Source organism: Trachurus trachurus (genome assembly GCF_905171665.1).
Source record: "Trachurus trachurus genome assembly, chromosome: 3".
NCBI classification, from domain to species: domain Eukaryota; kingdom Metazoa; phylum Chordata; class Actinopteri; order Carangiformes; family Carangidae; genus Trachurus; species Trachurus trachurus.
This window is the reverse complement of record NC_139893.1, coordinates 30,630,211-30,657,822: the sequence shown is the minus strand read 5'-3', so window position 1 is coordinate 30,657,822 and position 27,612 is coordinate 30,630,211. Positions and strand designations below refer to the sequence as shown.

Sequence of the window (27,612 nt, the reverse complement as noted above, 5' to 3'; positions counted from 1 at the left end):
AATCTAGTGTTTGTTCATGTTCAGTGTGTTACAGAGAGTTTTTTGTGTGAAGCAGTATTTCGTCACGTTGACATAATAACTGTGGTGGAGAAGCAGTGATTTGTATGTGTCAGGTAAACAGGTGTCTCATCGTCAGCTGTTAGTGTCTCGTTAAATGCTCTTGTTGGATTGAAGTGGATGCAAACGTGTATTATTGATAGGAAACTGTCAATATTTCAGATTAAAATTCCTTGCTGCAATAAATTATTTTTTTAACAGTGACCTGAAGCCGTGTGCTGAAGAACAAGCGTGACTGTGACTGTGGTGGTGATTTACATCAGAGGACAAAGAGCCGCAGGGATGAAAAAATGGAGACAAACACAACTGCTCTTAGATCCTGTATTTGGTTTGAAAGTCACATCTTTAATCACACGGGTTGATTAGTCCGTCACTGTGTCTACAAAGAGTCCATGACCTATTGATGTGGACTTCAATATCACAGGCACAGGTGGATTACTGAACCAGAAGGACGCCTGGCTCAGAGCCACTGTAGATATTTCTCATTTGAAATTTTATAAACTGATATAAATCTTGTAGAAGAGAAAAAAGATAAAGACACAAAACAACCTTAACATTAAGAAGAAGAAAAAGATGCCACCGGGCCAACAAATGAGAGAGGAACAAAATTAAAAACCTTAAATAAAGTAAAGTATAAATTGTGCTCATGCAGGCAGAGCGCCCAGGCACCCAGGGCCGTTGCTAGGAATTCTGGGCCCCCTGAAAGAATACTAAAGTGGGCCCCTGCCCCCTGACTTTTCCACTTTTTTTTCTTAGACTACATATGTATTATGTTTTATTAGCTTTGTTTTGATGCTAATGCAGCATTAGTATTAGTCAGAGTCGTCTTATGCAGAATAATTCAGTCATAAAGATTTGACAACTGGGGTATTTTGTGGGCCCTACTGGGCGCTGGGCCCCTGGAATTATCATGACCTTTCTCCCCTATACAACGGCCCTGCTTCTACCTGTCTGTGCCCAATTGCCCATCATTGTTTATGTATAATATGCATGCAGCAGGAAAAATGTAAAAAAAAAAATAATAATAATAATAATAATGACTAACTAGCATTTTACCAATTAGCTTAGAGTCACCTGTTCTATGAGGGCTGTACTACACTATTTTGTCTGTGTGTTTCAAGCCAAATGCTAACTTAAGCATGTTTACAGTATATGGATGTAGCATTGGATGTTCACATTTACAAGATGGTGTATAAGGTCAGTGCTAAGCTGCTACCACAACACAGTTAGCATGGTCATGTGCTGATGTCAGTATGCTAACCATAGCATACTGGAGTGGCTGAGGACACCAAAGACTCTCAGTCAACATGAAGGCTCCTGTGGAGTTTGTGACCAAAAGTCAAGTTTCCATTTCTCACTGAAACACATAAGTGTGTATTCTTGACGTGAACACGTTTTATTTTGGATAAACAGTTTGAAAATAGTTTCAGTCCTCATTTGTTTACACCCTTGTTTTCAATCTTTAGCTCTTCTTCAGCAATCAATTGATTCAATCAACTGTTGATCATCAAAACAACTGCAGTAATTTGTTGGAAGCAAAAACAAACAAAGGAATAAAAAATTTGCTTCAAAAAACAACGAGAAGCCACAAAAGAGAGTGTAAGTGATTTTATTTACAGTTAATCCGTCCTGTAGATCTGGTCGCTGTACAGAACCTTCACCACATCTAAAAGGACCTTAGCACGTGTGAATTATCTGTTATAAAATGTGATTTCTACAAAGGGCGAGTTAAAATTTACATGGCCCAGATTATGCAAAATCATTTTTCATGTGTACAACTTTTTTTTTCTTTTCTTTTTTTTAACACAACATAAATCCACAGATGAATGGCAGCTGCTTGGAGCTGCTGACATCGTAATCGATGTGTCCTCTCCTGTACCTGACGAACATTCACTTCCTCTGGGCAAAGTGCAGACTACTGAGTTTTTTTTTTCTTCCAGTATTGTTTTCTCCTCGGCCACGAATCACACATAGGTTGACATTCATGAGACCTTCACGAGCTAAGACTCGAGGTCCTCCTCCAACCACTGTGTCATTCTATCAGTCGATTTGATTTACGTACACATGAAAATAAGAGGAAATGTGTGGTGACAAGTTTTTATCCTGACAAAATCCAGTTCTATCCAGAATCTACTTGATCAGGAGGTTTTTTCCCCCACCAAGTCTGTAAAACTTTAAATAAACCACAACAAATCTTTTTTTTTTCTTTTAAAACTATGGAAATAAAACATAACATTGGCTTTGAGATGCAGATGTGCGTACATGTGCAGACGTGAACAGAGACATTATGCATCCAAAACATTTCTCAACACATTTTCACATGTCAAATATGTAAACAAATTTTTAACATAAAAGTTATGATTTACTCTCTGTCAGTCCATGATGTGGTCTGACACTTTGCACTGTGTGATTTTTGCTGTCTAAGACAAAAGTTGACAACTGTGAGAGAAATGTGTTAAAATCTTGGTCTGATGTCAATCAGACATAGACGTTTTTTATGACTGTGATGGTGAACTGACATGGGAACGTACGGTTAGCGTTAGATTTGCCTCAGAGTCAGTGGCTGTAACGTGTTGATATGAGTCAAACGTCAACAGAACGACTGTTACTGCATCATTAGTGTTTCCTATGGCGCGAGAATCCCTTTATGGCCTGACTGTGACATGATGAGATAAAGCAGCTGTGTGACTGTAATACATTTACCTAAGGGTTAAAACATCTTTCTGCAACTGTGGCGTCTCTGCTGCACAGTGTATCTGCAGATAGTTCCTTGTAAAAATAACAAAACGAACAAACATCAAAATACGCAAAAATCTCAAAAACGCAACTACAAGATAAACAGTTTTTCAAAGCACAGCTTCACAGGCGACAGGTGACTGCATCGACATTCAGATGTGAGACTGAAGAACTAGAGGCTGGTTTAAAAGTGTGTGCCGCAAAAGTATGGACACACACACGCGAGTAGTAAGAACTCTTATCTAAGATATGAGGTTTCCCCTCTGCATTAAGAGGCCAAGGTGTTGTGCGTCTGACTGTTCAGGACTACAGCTCTCTCTCAGTTCATCCAGATGTGGCAGGGGGATGAAACACAGCTGCTGCACTGCAACAAACAGGTTCAGCTGAACTGCTGCTAAACTGGAGCCCTGACCTGCTGACGTGCATGTCTCTGAACCTCCTCATCCTGTCTGATGTGTTGTTACGTCGTATCCTGTTTGAATTGCGAAAAAAGGTAAAATCTTGACTTGTAATTGCATGATAAACAGTAAAAGTAATAGGATGCAGCAATGAGCTTTAAGTGATCATTTGACTTTGATTTAAAATTCTGACTGGCTACATACGAGATGTTTTTCAAATCTAAACCCATTTTAAAAACATGGGAGAGCACAGACATGAGATGTTTAACATTATCGGCTTCCAAACACACGCATTGGAAAAATACGACCATACCTCGTAACACCTGATTAGTGACACTTCTGGGTCTACTTGCCGTCATTACATAGAGTATTGCAGGCAGCCTGATGTGTAGTTGAGATGAGCAGTAAAATAATCATATTGACAAAACACACTTGAGGATTATTTGGACCGAATTTGGACCAAAACTCTCATCCTGTGAGTGGCCTGCCTTTAAAGACCCCATGAAATTAAAAATGTAGTTTTCCAGCTTCCTGTATCCACATGTTAAATATTAATTTATCTCTTGACATAAAACAAATTCACATCAGAAAAATATTATTTGAGTATTTTTACATCAAAATTGATGTATTTTCTCTCACTGTAAAATGAATTCAGACATTTGATGACTCATCCTCTGGTCATGGGCGGTCCTTTTACATCCAATTAAAACTAATTTCTCCAATATTAACAGTCCTCTATAGACTATACTATAAATTCTGCCAGTCACCATGCCAACCTCAGTGCTGGCCCTGCTAGGTAGTTTGAGAGTATGGGCTGACGCTGTATTTTCTGTTGTGCGAACTTCCACAAACTTTGTGAATAATGTTCATAGTACACTGGTGATAAACACCATCGCGAAGCATCAGCTCCGTTGTGGGGAACAGGAGCCGGTGTCTCTCCCCTGCTAACATCACTGCTACCTTCAGCTGTTGGCTCAAACATACTATATGGTCTCACAAGTTCCTCCTCCCTGTCAGTGTGTTTAAAGTGGACACATGTAACTACAGTATGTGGCACTGAATGGCACTGAGAGAGCCATTTCATGAGGTCTTTAAGTGCAGCTGAAAACAGAATAACAGCCCCATCGCACTCAGTCACAGTGTCAGTTTTTCTCTTGTCGACAACTCCGACTGTAAGATCGAAGTTGCAATCTTCCAGAGTTTACCTGACAGAAACATGGCCACCACTGTGAACAAGTGTAAACCTGCAATGTGTCAGCAGCTCAAACTTAAACCATGTCAGGGGAAGTTCCCCACCACTGACAGTGATCATATGAACACATGTGGCTGTGGTGCCGTTTGGTTTCATGTGCTCAGGACAGACCGTTCATACTGTAGTGACCTCATCAGGTGAAAGCGCAGACATCATGTAAACTACGTCATTATGACCACAGGTCTGTGTGTGTGTGTTTGTCCCTTCAGCCCAACACTAATACTGACATTAGCTTTGTTTCCACTCGGCACAAACAAAAAATATTGTTCATACGATGATGAAATATTCAACTTTTTTTTTTTTTTTTTAAAAGGTCTTGTAAAGAAACCTAAATTAACAAAAAGAAAGTTACATTAAAATGAAGTGAGAAGTTGAGCACTGTTGTAGTGGTTGGGGGGCAGCACAGAGAACATTTAACTTCAGATACTGGACAAACGTTAAAGCAGCTTCAAGAGTGGTTTCACATGTTTAAATTAGAGCTGCAACTAATGATCACGTTCATTATTGATTAATCTGATTACTTTTACTGTCTGGTATCAGAGCTCACTATTATATTCAGAATGACTGGCTTGTGTGACCAACAGTCCAAAGTCTGAAAGTATTGAATTCGTTCTTATGTAAGCATTTGGACAGTGAAGAGACACTGGGGTTATGACATGCAGTAAAGATCGTCTCGGCCAGGAGTCGAACCATCAATCAAACGTTTTGGAGCAGACTACGCCCACATGGGATGTGCTCTAACCCCTAACTACCAAGTACCTCACTCAATATTGTGTATTTTGGTCTGAATATTTATTGATATGATTAATCTGTTTCTGTGGACTGATCAATCATTACAGCTCTAATTTAAATGTTTTAAATGTTTTTTTTTATGCCCCAACTTAGTGGTTATTTACACACAGACACTATATCCCTAGTGTGTCTTGTTTTCCAAGGGACCGCTGGGTGGTAAAGGTCCTGATTTAAATTGCGAGACGACAAACGCTCAGTGACGACAGGACACAATAAAACACTACAATAAATAAAGCCGACTCTGTATAAATAGACTTTCAAGTTAAAATATTGCTAATATTCGTCTTCATATACTGTACGACTATACAATATAAATGCTGCATTTAAAAAATCCTCTGTCGCTGTGTGTCGACAGCTTGAATTGTTTTCACAGGATTTCCATAGAAAGCAGGTGAGTGTCAGTCAACAGCACTGAATGAAGTGGTGTTTATGTTTATGAAGGTGAGTGGTGTTTCCATCGTCACTTGGTTGAGATCAAGTCTGTAAAGGTCGTTTCTTCGTTCAGGCTACATGACGCTGACCACAGTCGACCGTACCTTGAAGAGTTTTCTCCAAACGTTTACCTAGTGCACATTCACAGTCTTCCAACAGGTTTCCTGAGCTCATCTTAAAGCCATGACATCGGTGTGAAGGTCAGTGTTTACAGGTAAGGCTCTCCGAACGTCCTGCGACACTCCATGACCCCCGTGCTGGGAGGACGGTCACAGTTGTGGGTCAGCTTCACCAGGCTCGGCACCAGGCGGTCGTACGCCAACTTGTACTCGCGATCAAAGGCGTCTGAGGGAAGAGACGGATGCTTTTATTTATTTAGCACTTTTCCTAACAAGGCCACAGACGAAAACAAACAAAACAACGCTACGGTATAAAGAGAATAACAATTTAAGCAGAAATAAAAGCTTTCCTAAAAGAAAGTTCAGAGATGTGAATTAAGAGCAGTAACAGACATCAGCTCAGCGTTTTAGTGTCTTTAAGTTCATCACTTTGGTTTTCTGTTCTGCAGATTTGATGTTGTGGTTCACAGCAGTGAACAAGTGACATTTAGAGATCAAACAGAGTTCACAAATGGAGCTAAAAGAAGGCCAGGAAAAACACACCTATGATATCAACCTGTAATTAATGTCAACATTTTGTTTAAAAAGAATCAGTTGTCAGTGGCTTATTATTAATTCTACCTGTTGCATATTTTAGAAGCCCCTCAAATATTTTTTTCAAAACTCCAAACCAAACCAAAGAAAAAGTGCAGTGGCACTGGTTTATTCTGGTTTGTGGTTTGTGGATGTGTGACAGTGACTGTATTGACTGTAGACGGTAAGACTCACCAATATCAATGTTATCTTTCCCCAGAGCCACGAGGGAGAGGAAGAGGATGTCTCTGTACAAGCTCCTGGAAAGAAAAGAGTAGAAGTCAACAACAGAAGTTCAGTCACAGTGAGGCTGAATGAAGGAGGGTTTTACTTTGTTCACACTGTCTTTACTCTTACAACACCAAGACATGGTGAAATTTACCCGGAACATCTTAAAAACAGGTTAATAACATACATGTTGTGATTTTAACATTATGATCACATATATAGATCGAGACACAACCTTCACAGCTGGTCCTCAAACACCACATTCAATATGTAAATAATCTGATCCCATCTAACTGTGCTGTAGGTGAATGTCATAACTTGACTGTCATTTTAGTCAGAAATGTGTGAGTCCATTGATGTCACACTTAGGACAACATAACTATCTTTTTTTTTTTATTATTGCAGCTGCCTTTCAACAAGTTGAGTGTTTGATAAATGCTCTATAAGATGTAATAGTTAACACCCTCATTTTCACATAGAAGAATCTCGTCATGTCATGACTTTGGATGTATAAATGAGCCCATTTATACATCCAAAGTCTGATGACTTTCAGATATGACACGTCCACACTGACCTTTGCCTCTTGACCCCGAGCGTCTGACCCAGCAGCTGCAGCAGCTGAGCCATCGGGCGGCTGACGTCGTTCCTCTGGATGCTCTTCACCACACTCTGCAGCAGCTCCTCGCTGAACGGCCTCTCCTCTTCAGGGACCGGCCGGGACAGGGGGTAGCCCACATCTACCAAAACACACACACACACACATATTAGAGTTTAAGACATACAGAGGAGTATGACAATCAAACACAATGAGGATGGGTTGATCATCACAGTACTTGGGGCTGGGTAACTTCTTGTACTAGTTTTACTGATACAGTAAAAATCAATAATCTTAAAAATAGTATTTGTATTATTTAAAAAATATACAAGTTAACTAGATACAGCAAGCTTAAGCTTAAATTCAGTACATTTGACTAAATTAGGAATTAGGATTAGACATTTATAATTATAATGTCACAAACCAACATGATGCACTCAAAAAAACAAAATGTTAAGAGGACTGAAACAATTAGTAAATTAAACTACAAATTGCTCTAAAGATAAAATAAATGAGTAATTTCATTTATTTCTAAAGCAAAATTAGCAAGCCAGTGACACACACTAAATGTTTTGGAGGATTTTTTTGACTTTTAACATTTTTTGACACTTTCTAACACTTATGATCATTTTATTGATAATTAGCATAGACACTCCAATAATGCCGGTTAGGTGGGTCAAACTGGATCAGTCCTACTCATTACAATACAACTAACTCTGAAACACGTTTTTATACATGCAGATTTATATGAAACAACATATAATTTATAGTTTATGTTTCCTGCTGCTGCAGCTGCAGCTGGATGTAAGATTAAAATATAACGGTTCAGGATTGGCAGCATGAAGTGGCTGATGTTCAGTACCCAGCCCGTTAAGCACTACAGCAACATTCCTCTTATAAAGTTGCAATGTCACAAACTTTCATGTCCATGTCAGCGAGTGGAGGAAAAACAGTCTGACATTCAGCAGAGATGCAAACCAACATTCAAATACAGATCAGGACTGTATTTGAGACGGACAACAAAAACAACCCCTGAGCCAACATCATCACAAGACTTCACACTGCACAGACGCTGAAACCACGACAACTAGAAGCCGAGTTTTCCACAGACGACACCGTGATGCATCAGGCAAAGAACACACAGCACAGAGAGAGGGGCAGGGCTCAGACAGGACGGGGAGAGCAACAGACAACGGGACTCATCTGAGGGAGTCTGCAGCAGAGGTGAACACTCACTCTCTAACAACAGAGTACAATTAAGCCCTGGAAGACAGAGAGCAGACAGAGGCTGTTAGCACAGAGGTCAGCCGGCTGCCTCCCACCGCCTCCACCAAACAGTCCGTGACGACACACTGAGCAAAGCCCAACACACACACACACATCAGCACAAGAGTCGACTCATTCACAGTGGTCACACATCCAGCTGCTGTGCAGTGGTTCTCAGGATCAACTCAGATTCTGGCGTCACACTGATTCTGTTATGTGGTAAAACATTGAAATGATCACTGACGTTTTTCACTGTTCTGACTCGGTGATCAGGGTTTTTCACACAATAAACTGACAGAGAATATTTTTCTTTTAACTCATCATCATGCGGTCAGTGTTGATTGCACAATGTAACAGCTACAGAGTAATGACATCAATGGTTTTGGTGGCAGAAAGACTTGTACAGTCAAACCCAAGTGCCAAATCTCCCTAAAAAACAAAAACAAAAGCTGAAGTTAGAGTGCAAAGGAAGTGCACCTGTCACTGTGCAACCAAAACAGAGAGAGGAGGGCAGAGGGTTCCTGAGGTAGTAGAAATGGTGTAGAATATCTGACAAGCTGTGAAAACTTTACCTGGCAAAAGAAAAAGAGTCTCATCATCAGAGGAGGAAAAGGAGGTGACAGTACTGGCCAAGTGCAATACCTAAATCACAGAAAACTGCTTTTTTTAAAGGTGAAATGTGTCACAACATTGTTGTGCATCGTCAGCACCATAAGTGTTGTGTTGCTATAGAGATCTGCCCATATACTGTAATCACAACATCCTAACTGCGTTCACACCAAAAGCTTCCAAAGTTTCAAAAACGCCACAAGTCATTCATTTTGAATGAGAGCCCGGCGACCTGAGCGACCAAAGCATCGACTGGCGTCAGCCGCACTTCCAAGGCTTCAAAAGCGTCACCAGACAAGAAGTTGAGTCTCAGGTAAACTTTATGGTCATTAGCTACAGTATGACGCGGTTCGGCAGCAACGACTCAGAATCGAGGTGCTTTTGGTGTGAACGCACAGTAATGGAGATGGAGCTCCATTCTCAGTTTGCAGAATTTCTACTACCAGTACTAGTACTAGTACCAGCTGGTAACTAGTAGCTGGTAACCTCCCAACTATCCCTGAATGAGTCGGCTCGATCACTTTCCTTCCACGTATAAAATGCTCCTGCTTCCATTCCCTGTGAGGACTAGTACATAATGTAGGAAAAGCATTGATTGTGGTGACCAGCTTGAGCTGTTCCTGCTGGTGGTCCAGTGTGAGAGCTGGAAGAAACTCCAGCTCTCACACGACAACATGACAAACACAAACCTCAGTTCTATACAGTATTTTCAGTTCACACATTTTGCATTTTTTTCTTAGTCCCAGTCAACTCCTGCCTTATGTATCCCCCTCACTATTCACTCTAGTGTTCAAAATATTTTTCTCTTGTTTTTCTTTACTGTTTTGAGGATCATTAAACTTTGAATCCACTGCTCCTCAAAAACCTTCCCACCAACTGCATCATGTTTCAGCAGCAGTCGGTGTTAAACTGGTCGTGCAGCGACACTGAGACTTACTGAATGTGTTCCAGAGGATGTAGAGGGGCTGGATGGGGTCCTGGTGCAGTTTCAGGTTGTCCCACAAGATCTGGATCAGTACGTGTTTGCTGTCCTCTGACATCCAGTGACGAGGAATCTGACGGAGGCCAAGAGGAAGGGACACACTGTGAGGCAATCTGACAGTCCTGCTATGTTTAAACTAACTTAAACATAATGTAACCTGGATCCTAATGAGCCACTAAACAGCTTTTAATCTTGTATTTGTGTTTCTCAGTGGTTCAACTTTTAAATTTGCTTTAGTGATGTAGAAGTGAACATGATCAGTGTCCAACGTAACATTTTTTCACTACTGGCCCACTTGGCAAGTAGGAGAGTCACAGATGTGACATTGTTGCTGGGTGTGATACAGCCTTAAAACTGACCCTGTTTTTGAAATACAGAAATAATATTGATTAAGCAGTGCCCTCTGTTGTTGTCATACTGAAATGTGATGGAAGTATAGGAAGTGTATACACAGCAAGGTATGTAAATCTATCTTGGACAATATTATTGCACCTCTATTGTAAAATGTTATTTTTGCTTTCTCAATGTTCAGCACAAACTATTAAAGGGAATATTTTCTAATAGATTTTCTTGAAAAGTTTTACATTCATGAATGAATTCACTAAAACGCTGCCTCACTTCCACGTTTTTCACAAAGAAAATGTTGACTTTGACTTCTACTGTGTATGTGTGTTTTTAGCTACTGTTATTAAAAAGACTTAAAACCTTACACCAGAGATGAAGTACAGCTCTTTGTGTAAAAAACACTAATATATAGTAATATATTGTTATAATAATTATCAATGTGTGCTCTTCTTGGTGCTGCTGTCCGACCTGTGACTCCCTGTTGCAGTGCTCGGAGGTGAGGATGAGACCGGGCAGGTTGCTGGGCAGGTCCAGCCGCCTGAAGTACCAGACCAGGTTCCAGTAGATGATGGGATGATGGTCCACCATGTCGGCCTCTGTGATCACCGGGTCGCCCTCGTTCTCCAGCAGACTCTCCAGCTCCTTCCACAACACCAGCGGACTCAGGTAGGGAACCGTCACCGGCTCGGGGTTGTGGAGCCGCCACTCCATGCTCAGTGGATCCTGAGGGGACAAGAGTGATAGAGGTTAGTTTCCCTACTGCAATGAGTGAAGTGAATGGGAAAGGAAGGTGAATGATCTGTCGTTCTCTCTCTGCTCTGCATTATTTATAGGTGAGAATAAGAAAGTATTTGTCTCTCCAGCTGCTAAATGCTACATTCTCTAAACCCAACAGTGGGTTTTTAGGGTTTAAGCAGCTGCCTGTTGCTACTGAAACAAGTCTGTGGAGAGCAGTGACTGAACCAAAACTGAGCTGATGAGACCCTGTAAAGCACAGCCAGAGTCTCTGAGTATGTTAATTTATGATTAATTTTTCATACGGCAGGGAGGGAAGGCCCGACAGCAGGTTACACTGTGGTTGGAGTTCTCCGTCACAGGCGGATTTCAAACCAACTCAAAATCCCCACAGGTTTGTACCTTTTGTACCTATTGATGTATCAAACTGTGTGTTGTCAGGCTTCACATGAAACCTGTCGAGATTTTGACAAGAGCTACAAGAACAAAACAGTGAAATACTCTCAACATCAGCGATGTGTGTTGACGGACCGTGGCTTCGTTGAGGCGGCTGGGCAGGCTGCCTGACGTGGGCACACAGCGGCTGGGTCGGGGAGCTTCATCCAGAGGACCGAAGGCGCTGACGCTGCGGGCCATGGGGGCTCCGGGGGACTGACGGCGCTCTGGGGGGATGTTGATACCTTGAGCTCTGGTTGACCGAGTCCTGAGAGACAGTGAGGGGACAGTCAGTTTACGTGCACGACTCTGCTGAGTGACAATGTTTAGAAATCACCAGTAGCAGTGACCTCAATTCTTTTTTTTTTTTTTCAAAGTACTTAAATTCTGATGAACAAATGTTTCCACTCTGGAAAGTGAGTGAAACCGCAGTGTCATTTTCGTTACTTGTTTGTGGGCACACAAGTTGGGCAATTATTTGGACTCCAAAACCCGGCTGCTGTTTAAAACATAAATCTCAATCATTGTAAAACTCTGTGCACATAAATAAACCCCATTAACACTTCCTCAGTCCACCATAAACTGATGCAAGTGCAGATGTTTTCACATTGTATTATCACACATACTCATACTGTAATAATAATAATGGATTGGTTTTATATAGCACCTTTCAAGATACCCAAGCCATTATTCATTCATACACATTCATACCAGTGGTGGTAAGCTTTGTCTGTAGCCACAGCTGCCATGGGGACAGATGATGGCAACCGGCCCCTCCGACCACCACCAAACATTCATACACAGTCACACGAGGCAAGGTGGGTTAGGTGTCTTGCCCAAAGACACTACGAAAGTGACTGGGGATGAAGCGGGATTCGAAAACCGCCAACCCTCCAGTTACTGGCCGACTGCCACCGTCATACCAGCTTGTTACAGCTGTCAGTGTGCAGACAGGAAAGAGGAGGTGCAGGTTTACTGATAGTTTTTGACACAGCACAAATTACAGCTGTCACTGTCACACAGCCCAACCATTACTCTCAGCTCTTATTGATAGATATCACCGACTTAGAACACCTTCCTGTGACCGACCACACACACACACACACACACACACACACACACACACACACACACACACACACACACACACACACACACACACACACACACACACACACACACACACACACACACACACACACACACACACACACACACACACAGCTTTGATAGGACCAGGTGCTGCAGATCATCACACATCTTTTACAATGCAGATGCGCAGTATGTGGCTGCAGCGACAGTAGGTTCCACTTCAAAAGCTCTGCATGCGTGTGTGTGTGTGTCTATGTGTGCGTGTGATCAGACAATTTCAAAGCTGCATGAAGACGAGCCGTGAAAAACAAAATCCTTCAGGATAGACCACAAGAGCAAAAAAGTTTGTTTTTTTTTATAATCGGAGCTAGATGAGGTGTGTGTGCGATGAATATTTTTTGCGTAAAGCTCTGAAGTTGTGACGGTCACTGACAGCAAACATTGTGTTTCAAAGTGTTTCATCCATTGCCTACATCAGTACAATATTCAGAACCTGAAAAGGAGGCACAAACGAACGTGATTAAACTGAATTTATTTTAGAAACACACAGCGGGTGTGCGAGATACTAATTGAGAGAAAAAGGGCATTTGGCTTGTCAACAAAAATCTCTTTTGGTCGGTGGCTGTGTGGTTAAAGTTTTAAAGATATTGTTGCTTAATCATTAATACGTTAATAACTGCCCTGCATGAACAGCACGTTATTATAACATGTAGTAATGTGGGACAGTCGGTACCTTCCATTTGTGTCCTGGACAGCAATCACAGGGAAGGGAGGGAGGACAGCTGTTGTGGGACAGGGTGTGGACAAGGTGGACGTCCCTGTGTCCAAACCTGTTGAGGCAGAGTATGATGAGGTCATGGCCTCGTCCACAGATGGACTGCCCTTCAGGAAAAGCCTGTGAGAGGAGGAAAGAGGCAGAGATCACACTCACATCCTGACAATCTAGATCAATATGGTGTTTGTTGTTTATTTTATAACATGGACTGGTTCTATCAGCAGAGGCATATTTATGTTTATAATATACTGTATTTAAAATGCTGCAGCACTACATCCTGTTAACAATATCACAAATGAAAAACGATGTCATCTTTCTGGCTTGTTTTTTTTTAATTATTTCTAATCTTATTAAGTTTCAAAGCCTCATTGCTGAAACAGGACTTAATCCTGAAGACCACAATAAATACATGAAAGCATAAAAAAATATTTGAAAATAATTAGGGGAAAAAAATCCCTCTGAGAAAAAAGGTTCTGAATGGTGTTGTGTTTTATTGTCTACCTGCTGGGTCCACGCATGTCCCTGATCTCCACATTGAGGAAGGGCAGGAAGGGGTTCCCACAGAAGGGGCAGGTGGTGTTCAGGTTGGAGTCGTCTGCTGTCCAGCCGGCCATGATCTCCTCGTCGTACACCAGACAGTCACACGTCTTACAGCGGGAACAGCTGGAAATCAGCAGCTGGAAACACACACACAGGCAGAGCCCTGTTTAATACGTTTCTGGGCAAACTTTAAATAACATCTATTCAACCTCAGATTCTTTCTTATTTATGCAACACTTATGAAATAGGTTACACACTGAATTTACCAAGGTGAACAAAATATATTAATGGGAGAGTGTTTATGGGTAGCACTCAAAGCAGTTACTATTCCTAAAACTTCTGAATGTTGTTTTCAAACACATACAGAGAGGCAAAGTGAAAAGAATCAAACCCTGTCGACATGTGAGATTCAGCAGCACATGCTAAATGAAAATTGATAATGTCAAAGATGCTTCATGTCTTAAAGTCTGTTACATGCACAACACATATACGTTTTATAATTAAAAACTGCTTCTTCAACTCCTGTGAGCCGATTACTAACACACTGCTGTTCTACTTCTCATCTTGCTCTGACACCAACCTCCATGGCGTAGTTGTTGAAGATGCTAGTGTTGCTGGTGTAGCGCGATGAGCCGAGGTCCGACTTATCTGGCAGAGGGAAGCCAGGAGGAGACAGAGCACATCCTGCAGGAACATCAACACTGATCACTACATGTGAGCTGAGAAAAGCAGCCAATAAGTTTGACACAACAGACTGTGATGGCATTGTTTATCTGTTTATCTCTCTCATTGCCAAAAAACACAATGACAAAGTATGTCAATAAAGAATTAAGCTCTGCATTGACATCACCAAAAAAAAAAAAAACTCTTCTAAATCTTCATAATAGAAAAATTGAAAAATGAGGACATCAAACAAAACTCAGAATGGTGACTGGAAATACTGCAAATAAATCCTTTAACAAGAATGAAGGAGAAGATTAAACAATGTTTGTTCTTGTTTTGTTACAGTTTGATGTTACAATTTGAAGCTGAAAAGCTCCAGATCTCAGTATAAATTGGAAAATGTGTGACAGAGGAAATCTTTTGGGGAATTTAATCATATTAGAAACTAACAAGAGAAACTGTTGTTGTCATCCTCCTGTGACTGAGGACAGAGACCTTCACACCATCACTGAGTCTTACCAGGGAGCAGAGATGCGGTTCTCCCGTGGCTGGAGCCTGCGCTGGGGCTCTCCAGTCTGCTTCGGAGGGGGCTGCGTCTTGGGCTCCTGCGAGGCCCAGTGGGGCCGATGGGGCCGTTCCTGGGCGGTGAGACCATATGGCTCTCTAACAGCCCACAGTCCTCCTCATCCAGCAGAGAGGTGCAGTCTGGATCTCCGATCCCCAGAGAGGACACGCTCAAACGGTCACCATCCTGGATGAACAGGGAACCAGAACCAGACAGGTCAGTGTTGTCACAGACTACACAGAGGCCTGATCTTAAAATCTTAAAGCAGAAGTAAGTGATATTTTTGTGTTAATATAAGTCTTAAATAGTTATATCTTCCGACAGCAATCACTTACATAGAGTGTTTGGACCGAAACACGGGTCTGTCAGTCACTCTGCTCTGCTCTGAGCCGAGGAGAAAACATTTATCGTATCCTACAGTTTTTATCCAATGAGGAGAGAGAACGGCATGCAGGGCTGTGTGTGCAGCCAAGGGACGCCGTGAATGTGGTGACGTAGGGACGAGGACTGTTATGGTGCGTTCAAGGCAACTCGTAACTCGTGTTTTTCCGACCTGTGAAGTTGTACCAGTTCGATCTGGTACGAGTTCACGGGTCGGAAGTTACGAGTGGCCGTTATAGTGACTTTCACAGGTAAAACAGGTCGGAAAAATACGAGTGGGTTGCCTGGAACGCTACAAAATCGTAAGTTGTGACTTGAAGCTGTAATTTACGGTTTCAAAAGCCGGCCTGGAACGCAGCATTAGCCAAAACGACCGGATCGCTTACTTCTGCTTTAACACTAAAAGTTCAACACTGACTCAACATTAAAGCAGATATCAGCTTCACGGCCGTTTCGGCTAATGCTGCGTTCAAGGCAGGCTTTTGAAACCGTAAGTTACAGCTTCAAGTCACAACTACGACTTGGTAGCGTTCCAGGTAACCCGTAGCTCGTGTTTTTACCATCCTGTTGTCTGTGAAAGTTCCCTATAACGGCCACTCGTAACTTCCGACCCGTGAACTCGTACCAGATCGAACTGGTATGACTTCACAGGAAGGAAAAACACAAAGTACGAGTTTCTTTGAACGCACCATGAGTTAGCAGCCCCCGCCCTTGTCAGGCATCAATTGGTCCTCGTGCTACGTCACCACATTCACGCGCATCCCTTGGCTGCACACACAGCCCTTCATGCCGTTCTCTCTCCTCATTGGATAACACTTGTATCCCACAAGGAAAATTTTCTCCTCGGGTTACAGCAGAGCAGAGTGACGGAGAGACTCGTGTTTAGGCTGAAATACTTCATGTAAGTGATTGCTGACGGAAAATAGGACTATTTAGGACTTATATTAACAAAAACATTCCACTGATATCTGCTTTAAGACAGTTAAAAAAAATGTAGATGGACGTAACATGAAGTGTTTCAGAGGAAATATGACATTTTGTATTTTGACCACAATCATACAACCCACTTAAATCTGGATATGTTTTCCACAAAACCCTGGACAGATACAGTTCTTGTTTTTTTTTAAAAGTATGTCAAAATCAGCAGATTGACAAACTGTTCTTTTGATCAAGGTAACAGAAGTTACAGAGAAAAGTTTACACAGATCTCACAGGTCAGGGGGTTGATATCATGATTTACACATGACAGGAGAAAAACTCATTGACGATGAAATTGTGACTGTAAACAACTGCGGACCCCTGCTGCTGCTGAGTGTTTGGTACTATGTTCAGTAACACCCAGACAGCAAACATGACCAATGAAGTTAATCAATGGATCTCTGCTAGAAAAATACTGTCACACACTCAGAAGGCCTGAAGATGGCAGCAGACTCTAGGACGACAGATCGTATGAGCGCTTCATACTGTGTAGACAGTGAGATACATACTGAGAATTCTGTAAGTGTCTGTGAGAACGCTCTGGGCTTTTAAATTGTATTTTGTCTGTGTTTCTTGGTCTAAATAGCCACTGGATTGCACTTATTTTCCATGTGCTATTAAATCAATATGAACACTATATGAACCTGCATTTGCTGGGTAAACACTCATTTGTACATTATGTTCTCTTTCTTAATTATTGCTAATGCAGTTGCACATTTTTCATATTGATATCTCCTTTCACCTACAACATGACCAGTGACAGGACCTTGTACCTTGGTGGGAGTGGTGTATGTGGCGAGGCGGGAGTACCAGCGGCTGGCCTTCTCCGCCACACCCTTCCCCGCAGAGAACACGCTGGTCTTGAACACGTCCAGTGTGGGCGTGAGCAGCGTGTCCAGAGCGAAAGAGGAGGAGGAGGGCGAAGGCGACGCGAGGCTCGTCCTCCTGTCTGTCCTCTCTCTGTACGGGCTGGGTCGGGGGCTGGGGCTGGGGGTGGTGCTGGAGCTGCGGCAGGGGGGCGAGGACCACAGGCGCTGGCGTGAGATGGGCTGGGAGGGCGAGGGCGGGTGGTAGGTGCGGGAGCGCGGCACTCCGGCGGTCCTCAGGGGGGAGCTGTGGGGCAGGCTGGCTCTGCGGGGGGCGGACAGCGAGGACGGGTGGAGGAGGAGGGGGCTGGCCGGGTCCTGCAGGTCCAGGCTGGGCGTGCGGCTGCTCAGCGGGCTGCCCATGTGGTTCATGTAGAGCTCGATCTCCCGGGCCAGGTGCCTCCCGGCGCTCGGCGTGCTGGCCTCGTCCCCCTCCGGGTACTGGTCTTCGTTTTCCTGCGTGGACTGAGACTCCTCCGCCGCCAGCAGGGACAGGGGGTCGTAGCCCATCTCGATGTCCGTGCGCTTCGCGGCTCCTCTGGACACCACCGTGCTCATGGCGCTGTAGCTGGCGCTGCGTTCGACGAGCTTCTTGTGAGATTTGTTGCTTTTCTGAGAGCTGACGCCAGGTCCCGTGGCGGCCGGTTTGTCTAAATCCAGATCCTCCAAATCAAAAATGGCCTCCGTGTTACTTCTGTCCTCGTCACTGGAGTCCTGCCCCTCCATGTCCTCTTCCTCCTCCCTGTGATCCAGACTTCTGGCGGCCCCCGTCTTGGCCGCAGCCCCCTCCAACATGCCCAGAGCCAGCGAACGAGGCCTCTTGCTCTTACCGAGGTCGACGCCCGAGAGGATTTTGGCGTCTGCGCCCAGGTGACCTGCGATCTTATCTGGGTCGGTTTCACCCTGGCTCATGCCCAGGCCGAGGACGGTGGTGCCGCTGCCGCTGCTGGCCACCGTGTCTCCGCTCAGACGGCGGCCCCTCACCCCCTGCCAGTCGAGGGCGGGGCCGCTGCTGGCGCTGCCCACCACCTCCTCCAGAGCACTCTTGTGTCTCTTGAGCAAACTGTTGCCGCGGACTTCGCCAATCTCGTCCAGGGAGGAAGTGAAGAGGAGACCTGCCACGTGGCCTGAGTGAGAGGGAGGAAGAGTTTTCATCATGACATGATCAGACTTAAAGGGATAGTTCAACATTTTGGCAAATTGTCCCATTGCCATAATCCCTGACCCTGTAGTCTTAGCAGTAGGTCCGTTACCTTTGATTGTCGGTGCAAGCTATTTTTTCAAACTCATCAAATACACAATCCAACAACTTCAAAATGAGCTGGTGGACAAGTTGTGACCTGCGCATTCACCACGCTAGGAGATAATAATGGAACGTTACGGGATGGAGTTGTTTTAGAGGCAAATACATGCAAAACCGCTGATGCATGTTCCCGTCGGGGGCAGGTTTTCAGCAAGCAGTCTCTGCATTTGCCTCGAAAACAACTCTGTCTCGTAATGTTCAGTTATTATATCATAGCGTGGTGAATGTGCAGGTCACAACTTGTCCACCAGAGCGTTTGAGTTGTTGAATTGTGTATTTAATGAGTTTGATGAGGAAAACCAATAAATCCCATTAGCCTCCGTAGCGTAGCTCTGAGCAGCTTGCAGCTCTGCTCTGTCGTTCTAAAAATAGCTTGCACCGACAATTAAAGGTAACAAACCTACTGCTATGACTATAGGGATTATGGCAATGGGCCGATTTGCCAAAATTTAAGTTCACAACAACTAATACTGTTTTCTCACAATATCAGACTGGAGCCTTTTTTCCCTGCCATTTTAGATAATTGAATATTCTAGTGCATCCTCTGGATTCTTCTCCATGGCAACAGCAGCAGAGGCTCATGGGTACTGTCATAATTAAAGCCGAGGTTCGTTACATAAACCTACAGCATTCTGTAGCTATCTAGGAATCTCCCCAGTGTCTATGTGGATATAAACATCTCCTCCACGTAGGTTGCACCCCGTACCTGTGCTGACGGAGCTCTTGGGTTTACAGGATGAATCGTCGAACGCACAGCTGCTGCGGACGATGCCGCGGGGTTTGAAGGAGGAATGGGCCTCCATGTCCAGCTGAGGAAGGCAGTCTTTACTTCCTTTGGAGCTCTCCGTCTCTGACACTAACAAACACATAAATTACAATTTTAAATGTTTTTAACCATGTGCACGGCTCGTAACAACCATACTGTTGTTAAAAAAACCACTGAAGGATAACACACGACTGAAATGCTTTGATGTGTATGAGAAACCAAAAAGAATGAATCATCTCTGGAGGAGACGGGAAGATCAAGGCAGAGGAAAGGGAAATCCCATGTGGCTACGAGGCTGCCAAGTTATCATTTTTTAGAGGGTGCAGCAGAGAGAAATATCAGATCGGATCAGAGGGACTACTGACAGGAGCTGCAGTCGCTCTCCTTCTTGTCGTCCTTGTCAGGGGCAGCGTCCTGGGCGCCGGGGTCTCCTCGACGAACCTCCTCTTTGGACAGCGAGTTATAGCCCAAATCTGACTGATCCCCTGGAGAACGAGAGCGACAGAGAAAGAACCAGATTAAAGAGAAGTAGTGCGACAGAACGGACACATACGCCTCCGACATCAAACCACAAAACAACAGAAATGTAAAAAAAAAAAAAAAAAACACAGTGAATGACAAATCTATACAGGGGAGGGATTCAAAGTGGCACCTCTTCTCTCTAAATTGTTGCACTTCAGCACCACTGCAGGTGACAGATCCTTTATTTTCACAGTATCTACTGAGCAGCACTAAAAAAAACAAAAAAACAAAAAACATGAATCTGTTGTAGCTTCGCACTGTGGTAAGAGAGGCAAATGAAACATAAGAGGAGAAACTAGCGAGGCATTTCTTCACTTTCATCTCCCTCCATCCTGGGAGGCACCACTGTTACAGACAGAGGAGGGGAAGAGCAGCCAAGCTGTGCTGGATAAAAGAGTCGTCCTCGGGGCATTCAGCTCTACAGTTACTATAGGGAAACAAACTGCACTTTCACAGCTGTTAATGAATTAGCTGTTGAGACTTGACATTAGAATTTAAAAAAAAAACAACCTGCCATCACTACGGGCTGACTTTTCCAGCTGTCTCTTAAAGTTCTTGGTCTCCAGGCAACCAGCTGTCTGATGATTTGTTCTCCTCTTTCATCTTTCCCATGAACCTCCCTGGCCGTCAGCTCTAAATAAAGCATGAGGCAGCATGGCGCGGCTGTACTACAGTATGGAGCGACTGGCAAACCGATGGCAAGAGACAAAACTCATTCCAGACGTGTAATAATCAATGAGCTGCACATCGAGGTCCTTCCCTCCTGCTGCGCTATGAGCTGTGGTTCTCTCTCGCTCTTTCTGCACACGAGGCGAGGTCTCCTGCAGAGGTGCCATCTCCGTGATTAGAATCATTTCCGTAATCAAAAAGAATGTGCCAGTGAGTAATTACTCGCTATAATTGACAATGATAAATCACTCGGTGTAGAAGCGAAGAGGGAGAAAAAGAGAGAAACGCAACGGAGAGAGATGAGCGAGAGAGAAGCAGCAGACTGTGATGTGGTGGATCCAGAGACGACACGGTAGAGGGGAGAAAAGAGAGATCGTAGAGATGGAGAGAGTCAGAGAGGAGAAGAGTGGCAATGAGAGGGCTGAGGAGCTCAGAAAATAAAAACAAATAAAAAAAACACTGCAGAGACAGAAATGCTACCAGAGAGAGACAGACAGGTGGACTGGCAGAGAGGTTTACCTGGGTGGAGGGTGGCTTCTCTGAGCTCAGAGCCCCCCCAGTGTGAGTGGGTCACCAGGGCCCTGGCGCCCACGCTGCCGCCCCCACGGCTGACTGCATGCAAGGGCAACACAGGCAGGGCCAGAGTGAAGGGCAGGGTTAGGGACAGAGCAGAGCAGAAACCACAGCCGCAAAACCAGGGAAGAGACGTGGATGGACAACGGGGACAAAGGGAAGGTGGAAGAACAGGCAGCGGAGGGAAGGAGGTGTGAGAGGGAAACAAGGAGGAGGAGGAGGAGGAGGCCGGTTGGTGAGCGAGACAGATGAGGGAGGAGGATAAAACAAATGTCATTGAGAAGGAAAAAAAAAAGAAGATGTAGAACAAAATGGCTGCCTGTGAGAGATGGAGTTATGCAGCAGCCATTTAAAGTGTACCTGTGCTAGATCTATCGTCAGTGGGGTCTACTTTGACGGAGTCAGTGGCGTAGGGGCCCTGCTCGGCCAGGTTAGTGTCAGCAGAGCTATCCAGGCTGCCGTGACTCACAGCGTCCAGGTCGCTGCCATCTGCCCAAAGACAACAGCGGGTTAAAGGAAGCCCAGCGCCACTTCTGCTCCACCACGGGTCAACACTCCTTTTCAATGTATTTATTTGAAACCTTTGAAGGGATAGTTCAACATTTTGGCAAATTGGCCCATTGCCATAATCCCTATAGTCCATATCCATAATCCCTATATCTGATGCGCGTTCCCGTTGGGGCCAGTTTTTCAGCAAGCAGTCTCTGCATTTGCCTCGAAAACAACTCTGTCTCGTAACGTTCTGTTATTATCTCATAGCGTGGTGAATGTGCAGGTCACAACTTGTCCACCAGAGCATTTTGGAGTTGTTGGATTGTGTATTTGATGAGTTTGATGAGGGAAACTAAGAAATCCCATTAGCCTCCGTAGCGTAGCTCTGAGCAACTCACGGCTCCGCTCCACCGTTCTAAAAATAGCCTGCACCGACAATTAAAGGTAACAAACCTACTGCGTTGACTATAGGGATTATGACAATGGGCCAATTTGCCAAAATGCTGAACTATCCCTTTAAATCCTGACAAGCAGGTGGCATACATTGAGTCTATGTGCTACATTACATCCTAACAGCGTCTTTCTTCTTTAATTTCTTATAGTCAATAATAGATATGTTACGCATAAAGTATATGTGACAAAATACAGTAAGTGAAGTAAAGCAAATCAGAGCTGAACATGCAAGGATGTGACATGTGTCTTCAAGAAAGCACTACATACTTTGTAAATTCTTTCAAGAACTCTCTGGATATCAACAAGTGTAAATAATCCTGACACAACTATCACACCACTTTCAAAGTCTATATGGGGTTAGGGAAGGGTACAAATTACATTGTCAGTATCTTTGTGAACAATAGTGTAAAATCCCACTCTGACTCTCAGTGCCGTGTTCAAACGTGTGTGTGACGCTAACCACTGATAACACAGAGTATCTTAAAAAAGCAGGGATTAGCAGGATGGGGATTAGCATGCTCTGGGTGTGCAGGTGTCCACTGGCATGCAGGTGAGTTAAATCACACATGTTGAGATACTGGCCATTTCTTACATCTGACATTTGATTCAAGAACTTGTCGGTGGTTTAATTTTCTTTTCTGAACTTAGATGCATCTGGGATTGTAGTTAGATCATGTGTTGTTTATAATGTTATTTAAGTTCAGTATCCTTTCTTTGATCTATTTAATATAGTGGTAGTTTTAATTTTAATGAGCTTTAATGAGTCTAAGAAAATGTCAGTGTGCTTCTAAAGTTCAGTTCATTCTGAAAAAGAGGACAAAAGGGTATTGAGGAAATATCACGGATCCTCTGTGTGTTTGATTGACAGAAGTGGGCAGGCTGGCAGAGTGCCGATGTCCCATGGGGAACAAGAGATAATCTAAACAAATATGTATTGAGTGCCAAACAACCAGTTACTACAGAGTCTAGCGTCTAACTGGCATTTGCAAGTTTACATGTTGTTTAATGCGCTGCAGCTGAGCAGCTTATTAGCTTCTCGCCTCCACTTTTCCCCAGTGAATGTCTGTTTAGTTACTCATTCAGCAGGCTACAGTTCAGAACGATACGTGTTCATGTTTGTCAGTTGGGATGGAGACATCAACAGCTAACAGCAGTCTGCTCTGTCCATGATATACAGCTTATATTACTGCTTTACGCTACATTAAATCAGCTGTATCCACATAGAGTATCCATCAACATAAATGGATACATCACTGTGCTCCATCAAATTCATGTTAAATGTAAATTTCTCCTTAATGTTTTTTTTTCCTACAGGAAATTTACTTTTGCAGAGAAATGCATATGTGTCAAAATTACCCACTTAATTTCAGTTGGCCAGTTTGTTTAATTTGGACCTTGAAATAAATTGTCTGTAATAAAAAAAACTTAAACCAGTGATTTATAAATATGTTGTCAGGATCATGTCACAGACTAACAGAGACAACAATTTTCCTATCCTCAGACATGCAGTGTTATTGATCACAGTTACCTGACAGAGGGCTCTGGGTGTGGGGGGCCTGCCGTCGTAGAGCCTGTTTGAACTGTGCCACGCCCAGAATGACATTTCTCAGCTTCATCCACAAGAAGTATCCCCCTCTGGTGCTGGAGGGCCAAGTGCTCTCCAACACTGCCTGGATGACAGAGGAAATGGAGGAGCAACATCAGACAGAGAGAGGACAGCCAGATAAGATGACAGAAGGAAAAGTGAAGCTGCCAAATTACTTTGAGAAGTCATTTTCTCATAGCAGAATTGGAGCCAGTTCCTTTTTAATTTAAATTATTGACTTTATGAGGTTTTCTTTTTTTTATTTCAGACCATGAAATGTTCTTATGAGACAAATCGCTGAACACAAAACATCTGAGTATTGTCGGAACTTCAGCTCCAACTCAAGTGAGTGAACTAAAACTGACCCAATCCCTGTTCCGTATAAAACCATCTTGAATGAATTTTTCATCAAAAGCAATAACTGCAGTGGTATTAAGATCCACAGTCACACTGAGCATCTGAAAAAGAAAAGGAAAGGCGCTGCAGCTGTTGGCGGCCAAGTCACGTTCAACAGTCCCTGTCTGCTCCAAAAATATACTTCAGAGAGCCCCGGGAGAAACACGATTGGTATGCCACTGAACAGGGCTGGGTTTATTACACTGGCTGCTCCTGAGAAGAGGCTCTAAGGATCTGGGTCAGGTGAAATGAGCCTCCCCTCCTGGAGATGCTGTCAGCGATCCTGTTGAGACAAGCTGAACCTTTAGTTAAAGCTCAACATTTAGCGTCTGAAACCCCAAGGATGGACACTCCTGGCTACAGGGTGTGACCGACTACATGTGCTGATTAAGGGTGATATCGATACATCTTCATACTTGAAGGGGAACTCCAGTAGGAGCTGCGCTACATCTGATAAATGACCTCAAGTATCATTACGGTCAGTTAGGGCTGAAGACTACAAATCTGAAAATGGGGAAAATAAATATGGAGATCATGATCTTCCAAAGACGTTTTTCAGAGGAAGTTTGTTTTTTTTGTGCTACATGAGCAGCTACTAGCATAACACACTGATATAGCAATGTTAATGTTGCATTATAATGTAGGCAAGGTGTTGAGTTTCATCATGGAAGGAGATTATTATAATGGATCTGACAGTGGCAGGATATTGTTAAACCAATGTAAAATCAATGTAGTTCACTATTAAATGACCGACAGCTGATATTCAATGTTTGTAAAGTAATAACATTTTTTAAATATCAAATCTTATATCTTCTCTTGTCTTTTAATAAAATATAAATCTACCAGATGTGATAACCTTAGCTTGGATTGTGGGAAACAGCCAGGCCTTCCTTGGAGACATGAACAGTTATGAGGCTCATGCATTTGCACATTGGCAACCACATGGTGATGAAAAGCCTTGAGGAAGGAAATAGTCTGACATGTGACCTCCATTAAACTACAATGTGTGACTTTTACACTTTGGCTCATGTATGGAGGAAACAAATGAGACATTAAGTATTCACTAGTGAGATGTTCAGGTGTTGCCAGGTGGATTATTTTACCCTTTGACAGAGCTAGGTTAGCTGTTTTCACCGTCTCACATCTGTTTCCTGGCTGTACTGTAGCTTCATATTTAACTGGCAGATACGACTCTCGTTGACTGTTAATTTACAATTTTACAATTTGAGGGGAGTAAAAGCCTAAAAAATGTTTTATCCTGTTACAGCCACAGACACAGCTCCTTCAGGATTGCCAGGCTGGTCAAGCCTTGATAGGCATTAAAGAGGAACTATGCAGGATTTGTATCTTAACTATGCTACATTTTTAACTTAATCAAACAGCTTTGAAATAACTGTGATGGTTTAATAAATGGCTTAACTTGTTACAAGGGAGAATGGAGGCTCTCTGCCTTCTGCCTTGTGCGTGTCACTAACCTTAAAAAAGCAGAAAAGCGACCAGACTTGCATATTTTCTCTTTAAAAATGCGCACAGACAAAAGTGTACAAAGGGTCACTGATGGTGGCGGACGGTTCTTGTGGTTTGTCATCCAAAGCGCAGCAACATTTTTAAGTCTATACCACTGAGACTAAAACCCAGTGAGGCTGAAAACAGTTTCCTGCTGTGGTGTCTCCCTGACCAAGCGAAGTCTGACCTCACTTCATGATGTCGCTGGTTTGTTTATGGTATTTTTCTACAGGAATGGACCATCTGGATTTAGACTGTTGTTGCTAAAATCTAATGGAAAAAAAGCTCTACAAACTATGAAATAAATTGTGTATAAAATTCCTCAGTACAACAACACTAGATTCCTCCTCTGGAAACAATTTACTATGTTTTCTTTTGAACGGCATATAATAAACTGTCATTTCATTGGTACCTTCGGCAGCTTTATTTTCTCTTGACTGTCTGTTGTTTGCCTTTTTGTGTTGAGTAAATGTTGTCAATTACTCTCCCACATAAATCATAAATTGTTCCATCTCTGAGTGTTATTCTTATTTCTGTGCTGATTCTCAAGGATAGAGTGATGAGCCTTACTGTAGCTGCGCTTTGTGAAAGACAAGAGAACAGCGCTCTTACCAAATGTTTTGTTCGGTGAGCTGTTCTCCAGGTAAAAGGTACAGCAATGCTCAGTTTGGTGTGGAGATCCCTTTACTTGGGAACATGAAGGTTATTTTAGTTCCATTTTCCATATAAGTCATTATATCAGGAGGAATCTTCTATTAATATAAGCCACAGGTTTGTTTCCCTGGAGCTGCTTATCACATTTAATTGAACTGTTGACTTCTTGATTCATTTCAGTGAGGTTGCATTTAAGAAACATGTGTTGACCTGAGGCGACAACGTTTTCCCTCTTCTGTCCCATCCCTGCGCTTCAGAGATTTAAACCAGCATGGAAAACGAAAAAAAACACCTGCAACCATCTAATGCAACAGCTGCAGCGAAGACTCTCCGTGCCTGTGGAGGAACGTCTTCTGTTTCTAAGATGAGTTTAGATCCATCTAAACACATTGGAGTAACCTTTGCTGTGGCCTTGTCTTCCGACAGCCTACTCCCACATCATCCAATTTACTTTTATGTTCCCTGGGTTGCCAGATCAGGGACAGGTTGTGCTGATAACAGAGCCACGACTCATCTTGACACCTGGTGCGATGATCATCATCACACGAGTCACGGCGGCGTGCAACCTTGAGGGGGAAACTGCAAATGTCACCGATGTTTCTTTTCATCTGAAAGCCGAGGTCTGCAGAGGCATTACGGCGATGAAGTGTCTCTGCCTCGTGAGGATCAACCAGAGAAGAGTGAATTCCAAGTACAGTGGTGCAATAATTAGTTTGAAATTATTTATGCACACTGTGAATTATGAATTAACAATAAGCATCCCGGCTGCAATCAGTCTGTTCTATAACTGTTCTATCCCTTAGTCAGATTTACCAAATGCATTTGAACTGTAATAACATAACAACACTAATGTAGCACATTAAAGTAAGCCATGATGTTTATTTCTTAATCAGATCTGATGTGACAGCTACGGTGACGTACAGTTGTATTGGATGGGGAGTTTATGCTACTTCCTTATATGTCACTATAACGCGAGCGTGAGGACAGTTTGATTTGTAAAGCAGCCAATTCTCCAGACTTTTATTGTATTTTACTGCTCCAGCTCAAGTCTGTGTCCTCATCCATCACAGATGATGGAGACGGGAGTATCCCACTGGACCGTCTTCCCACAGATTTGGCTGTCTCGGGCGCGTTCGGGCATTCAGTCAAACTTGCAGCAGAATCAGCAGAATATCTGTAACAGTCCCAAATCAGGAAACGCCGCGCCCCAGGGTGACGTTTACTCAGCCTCCCAGTGCCAATACATTTCATTACTGAGCGTGTAAGTCATTCTAGTGGG

General features: G+C 43.3%; 1 protein-coding gene across 2 annotated transcripts in view; it reads right to left on the bottom strand.

The window, feature by feature from the left end:
• Nucleotides 1–1,656: 1,656 nt before the first annotated feature.
• The window catches only part of LOC310984195 (C-myc promoter-binding protein-like), a 71,412-nt gene continuing 45,456 nt past the window's right edge, over nt 1,657–27,612 (bottom strand). For both annotated transcript variants that reach the window (XM_083969345.1, XM_083969346.1), the window contains 15 exons: nt 23,721–23,862; nt 21,608–21,736; nt 19,849–19,968; nt 19,424–19,573; nt 17,322–18,541; nt 15,144–15,375; nt 14,542–14,645; nt 13,923–14,098; nt 13,380–13,541; nt 11,651–11,822; nt 10,853–11,107; nt 9,995–10,112; nt 7,162–7,324; nt 6,555–6,619; nt 1,657–6,012 (listed from right to left, as the gene is read on the bottom strand). In XM_083969345.1, coding sequence (XP_083825471.1) covers nt 5,876–6,012; nt 6,555–6,619; nt 7,162–7,324; nt 9,995–10,112; nt 10,853–11,107; nt 11,651–11,822; nt 13,380–13,541; nt 13,923–14,098; nt 14,542–14,645; nt 15,144–15,375; nt 17,322–18,541; nt 19,424–19,573; nt 19,849–19,968; nt 21,608–21,736; nt 23,721–23,862 — 3,345 coding nt within the window. In that variant the 3' untranslated portion in view covers nt 1,657–5,875. The remainder of the gene's footprint in view (nt 6,013–6,554; nt 6,620–7,161; nt 7,325–9,994; nt 10,113–10,852; nt 11,108–11,650; nt 11,823–13,379; nt 13,542–13,922; nt 14,099–14,541; nt 14,646–15,143; nt 15,376–17,321; nt 18,542–19,423; nt 19,574–19,848; nt 19,969–21,607; nt 21,737–23,720; nt 23,863–27,612) is intronic.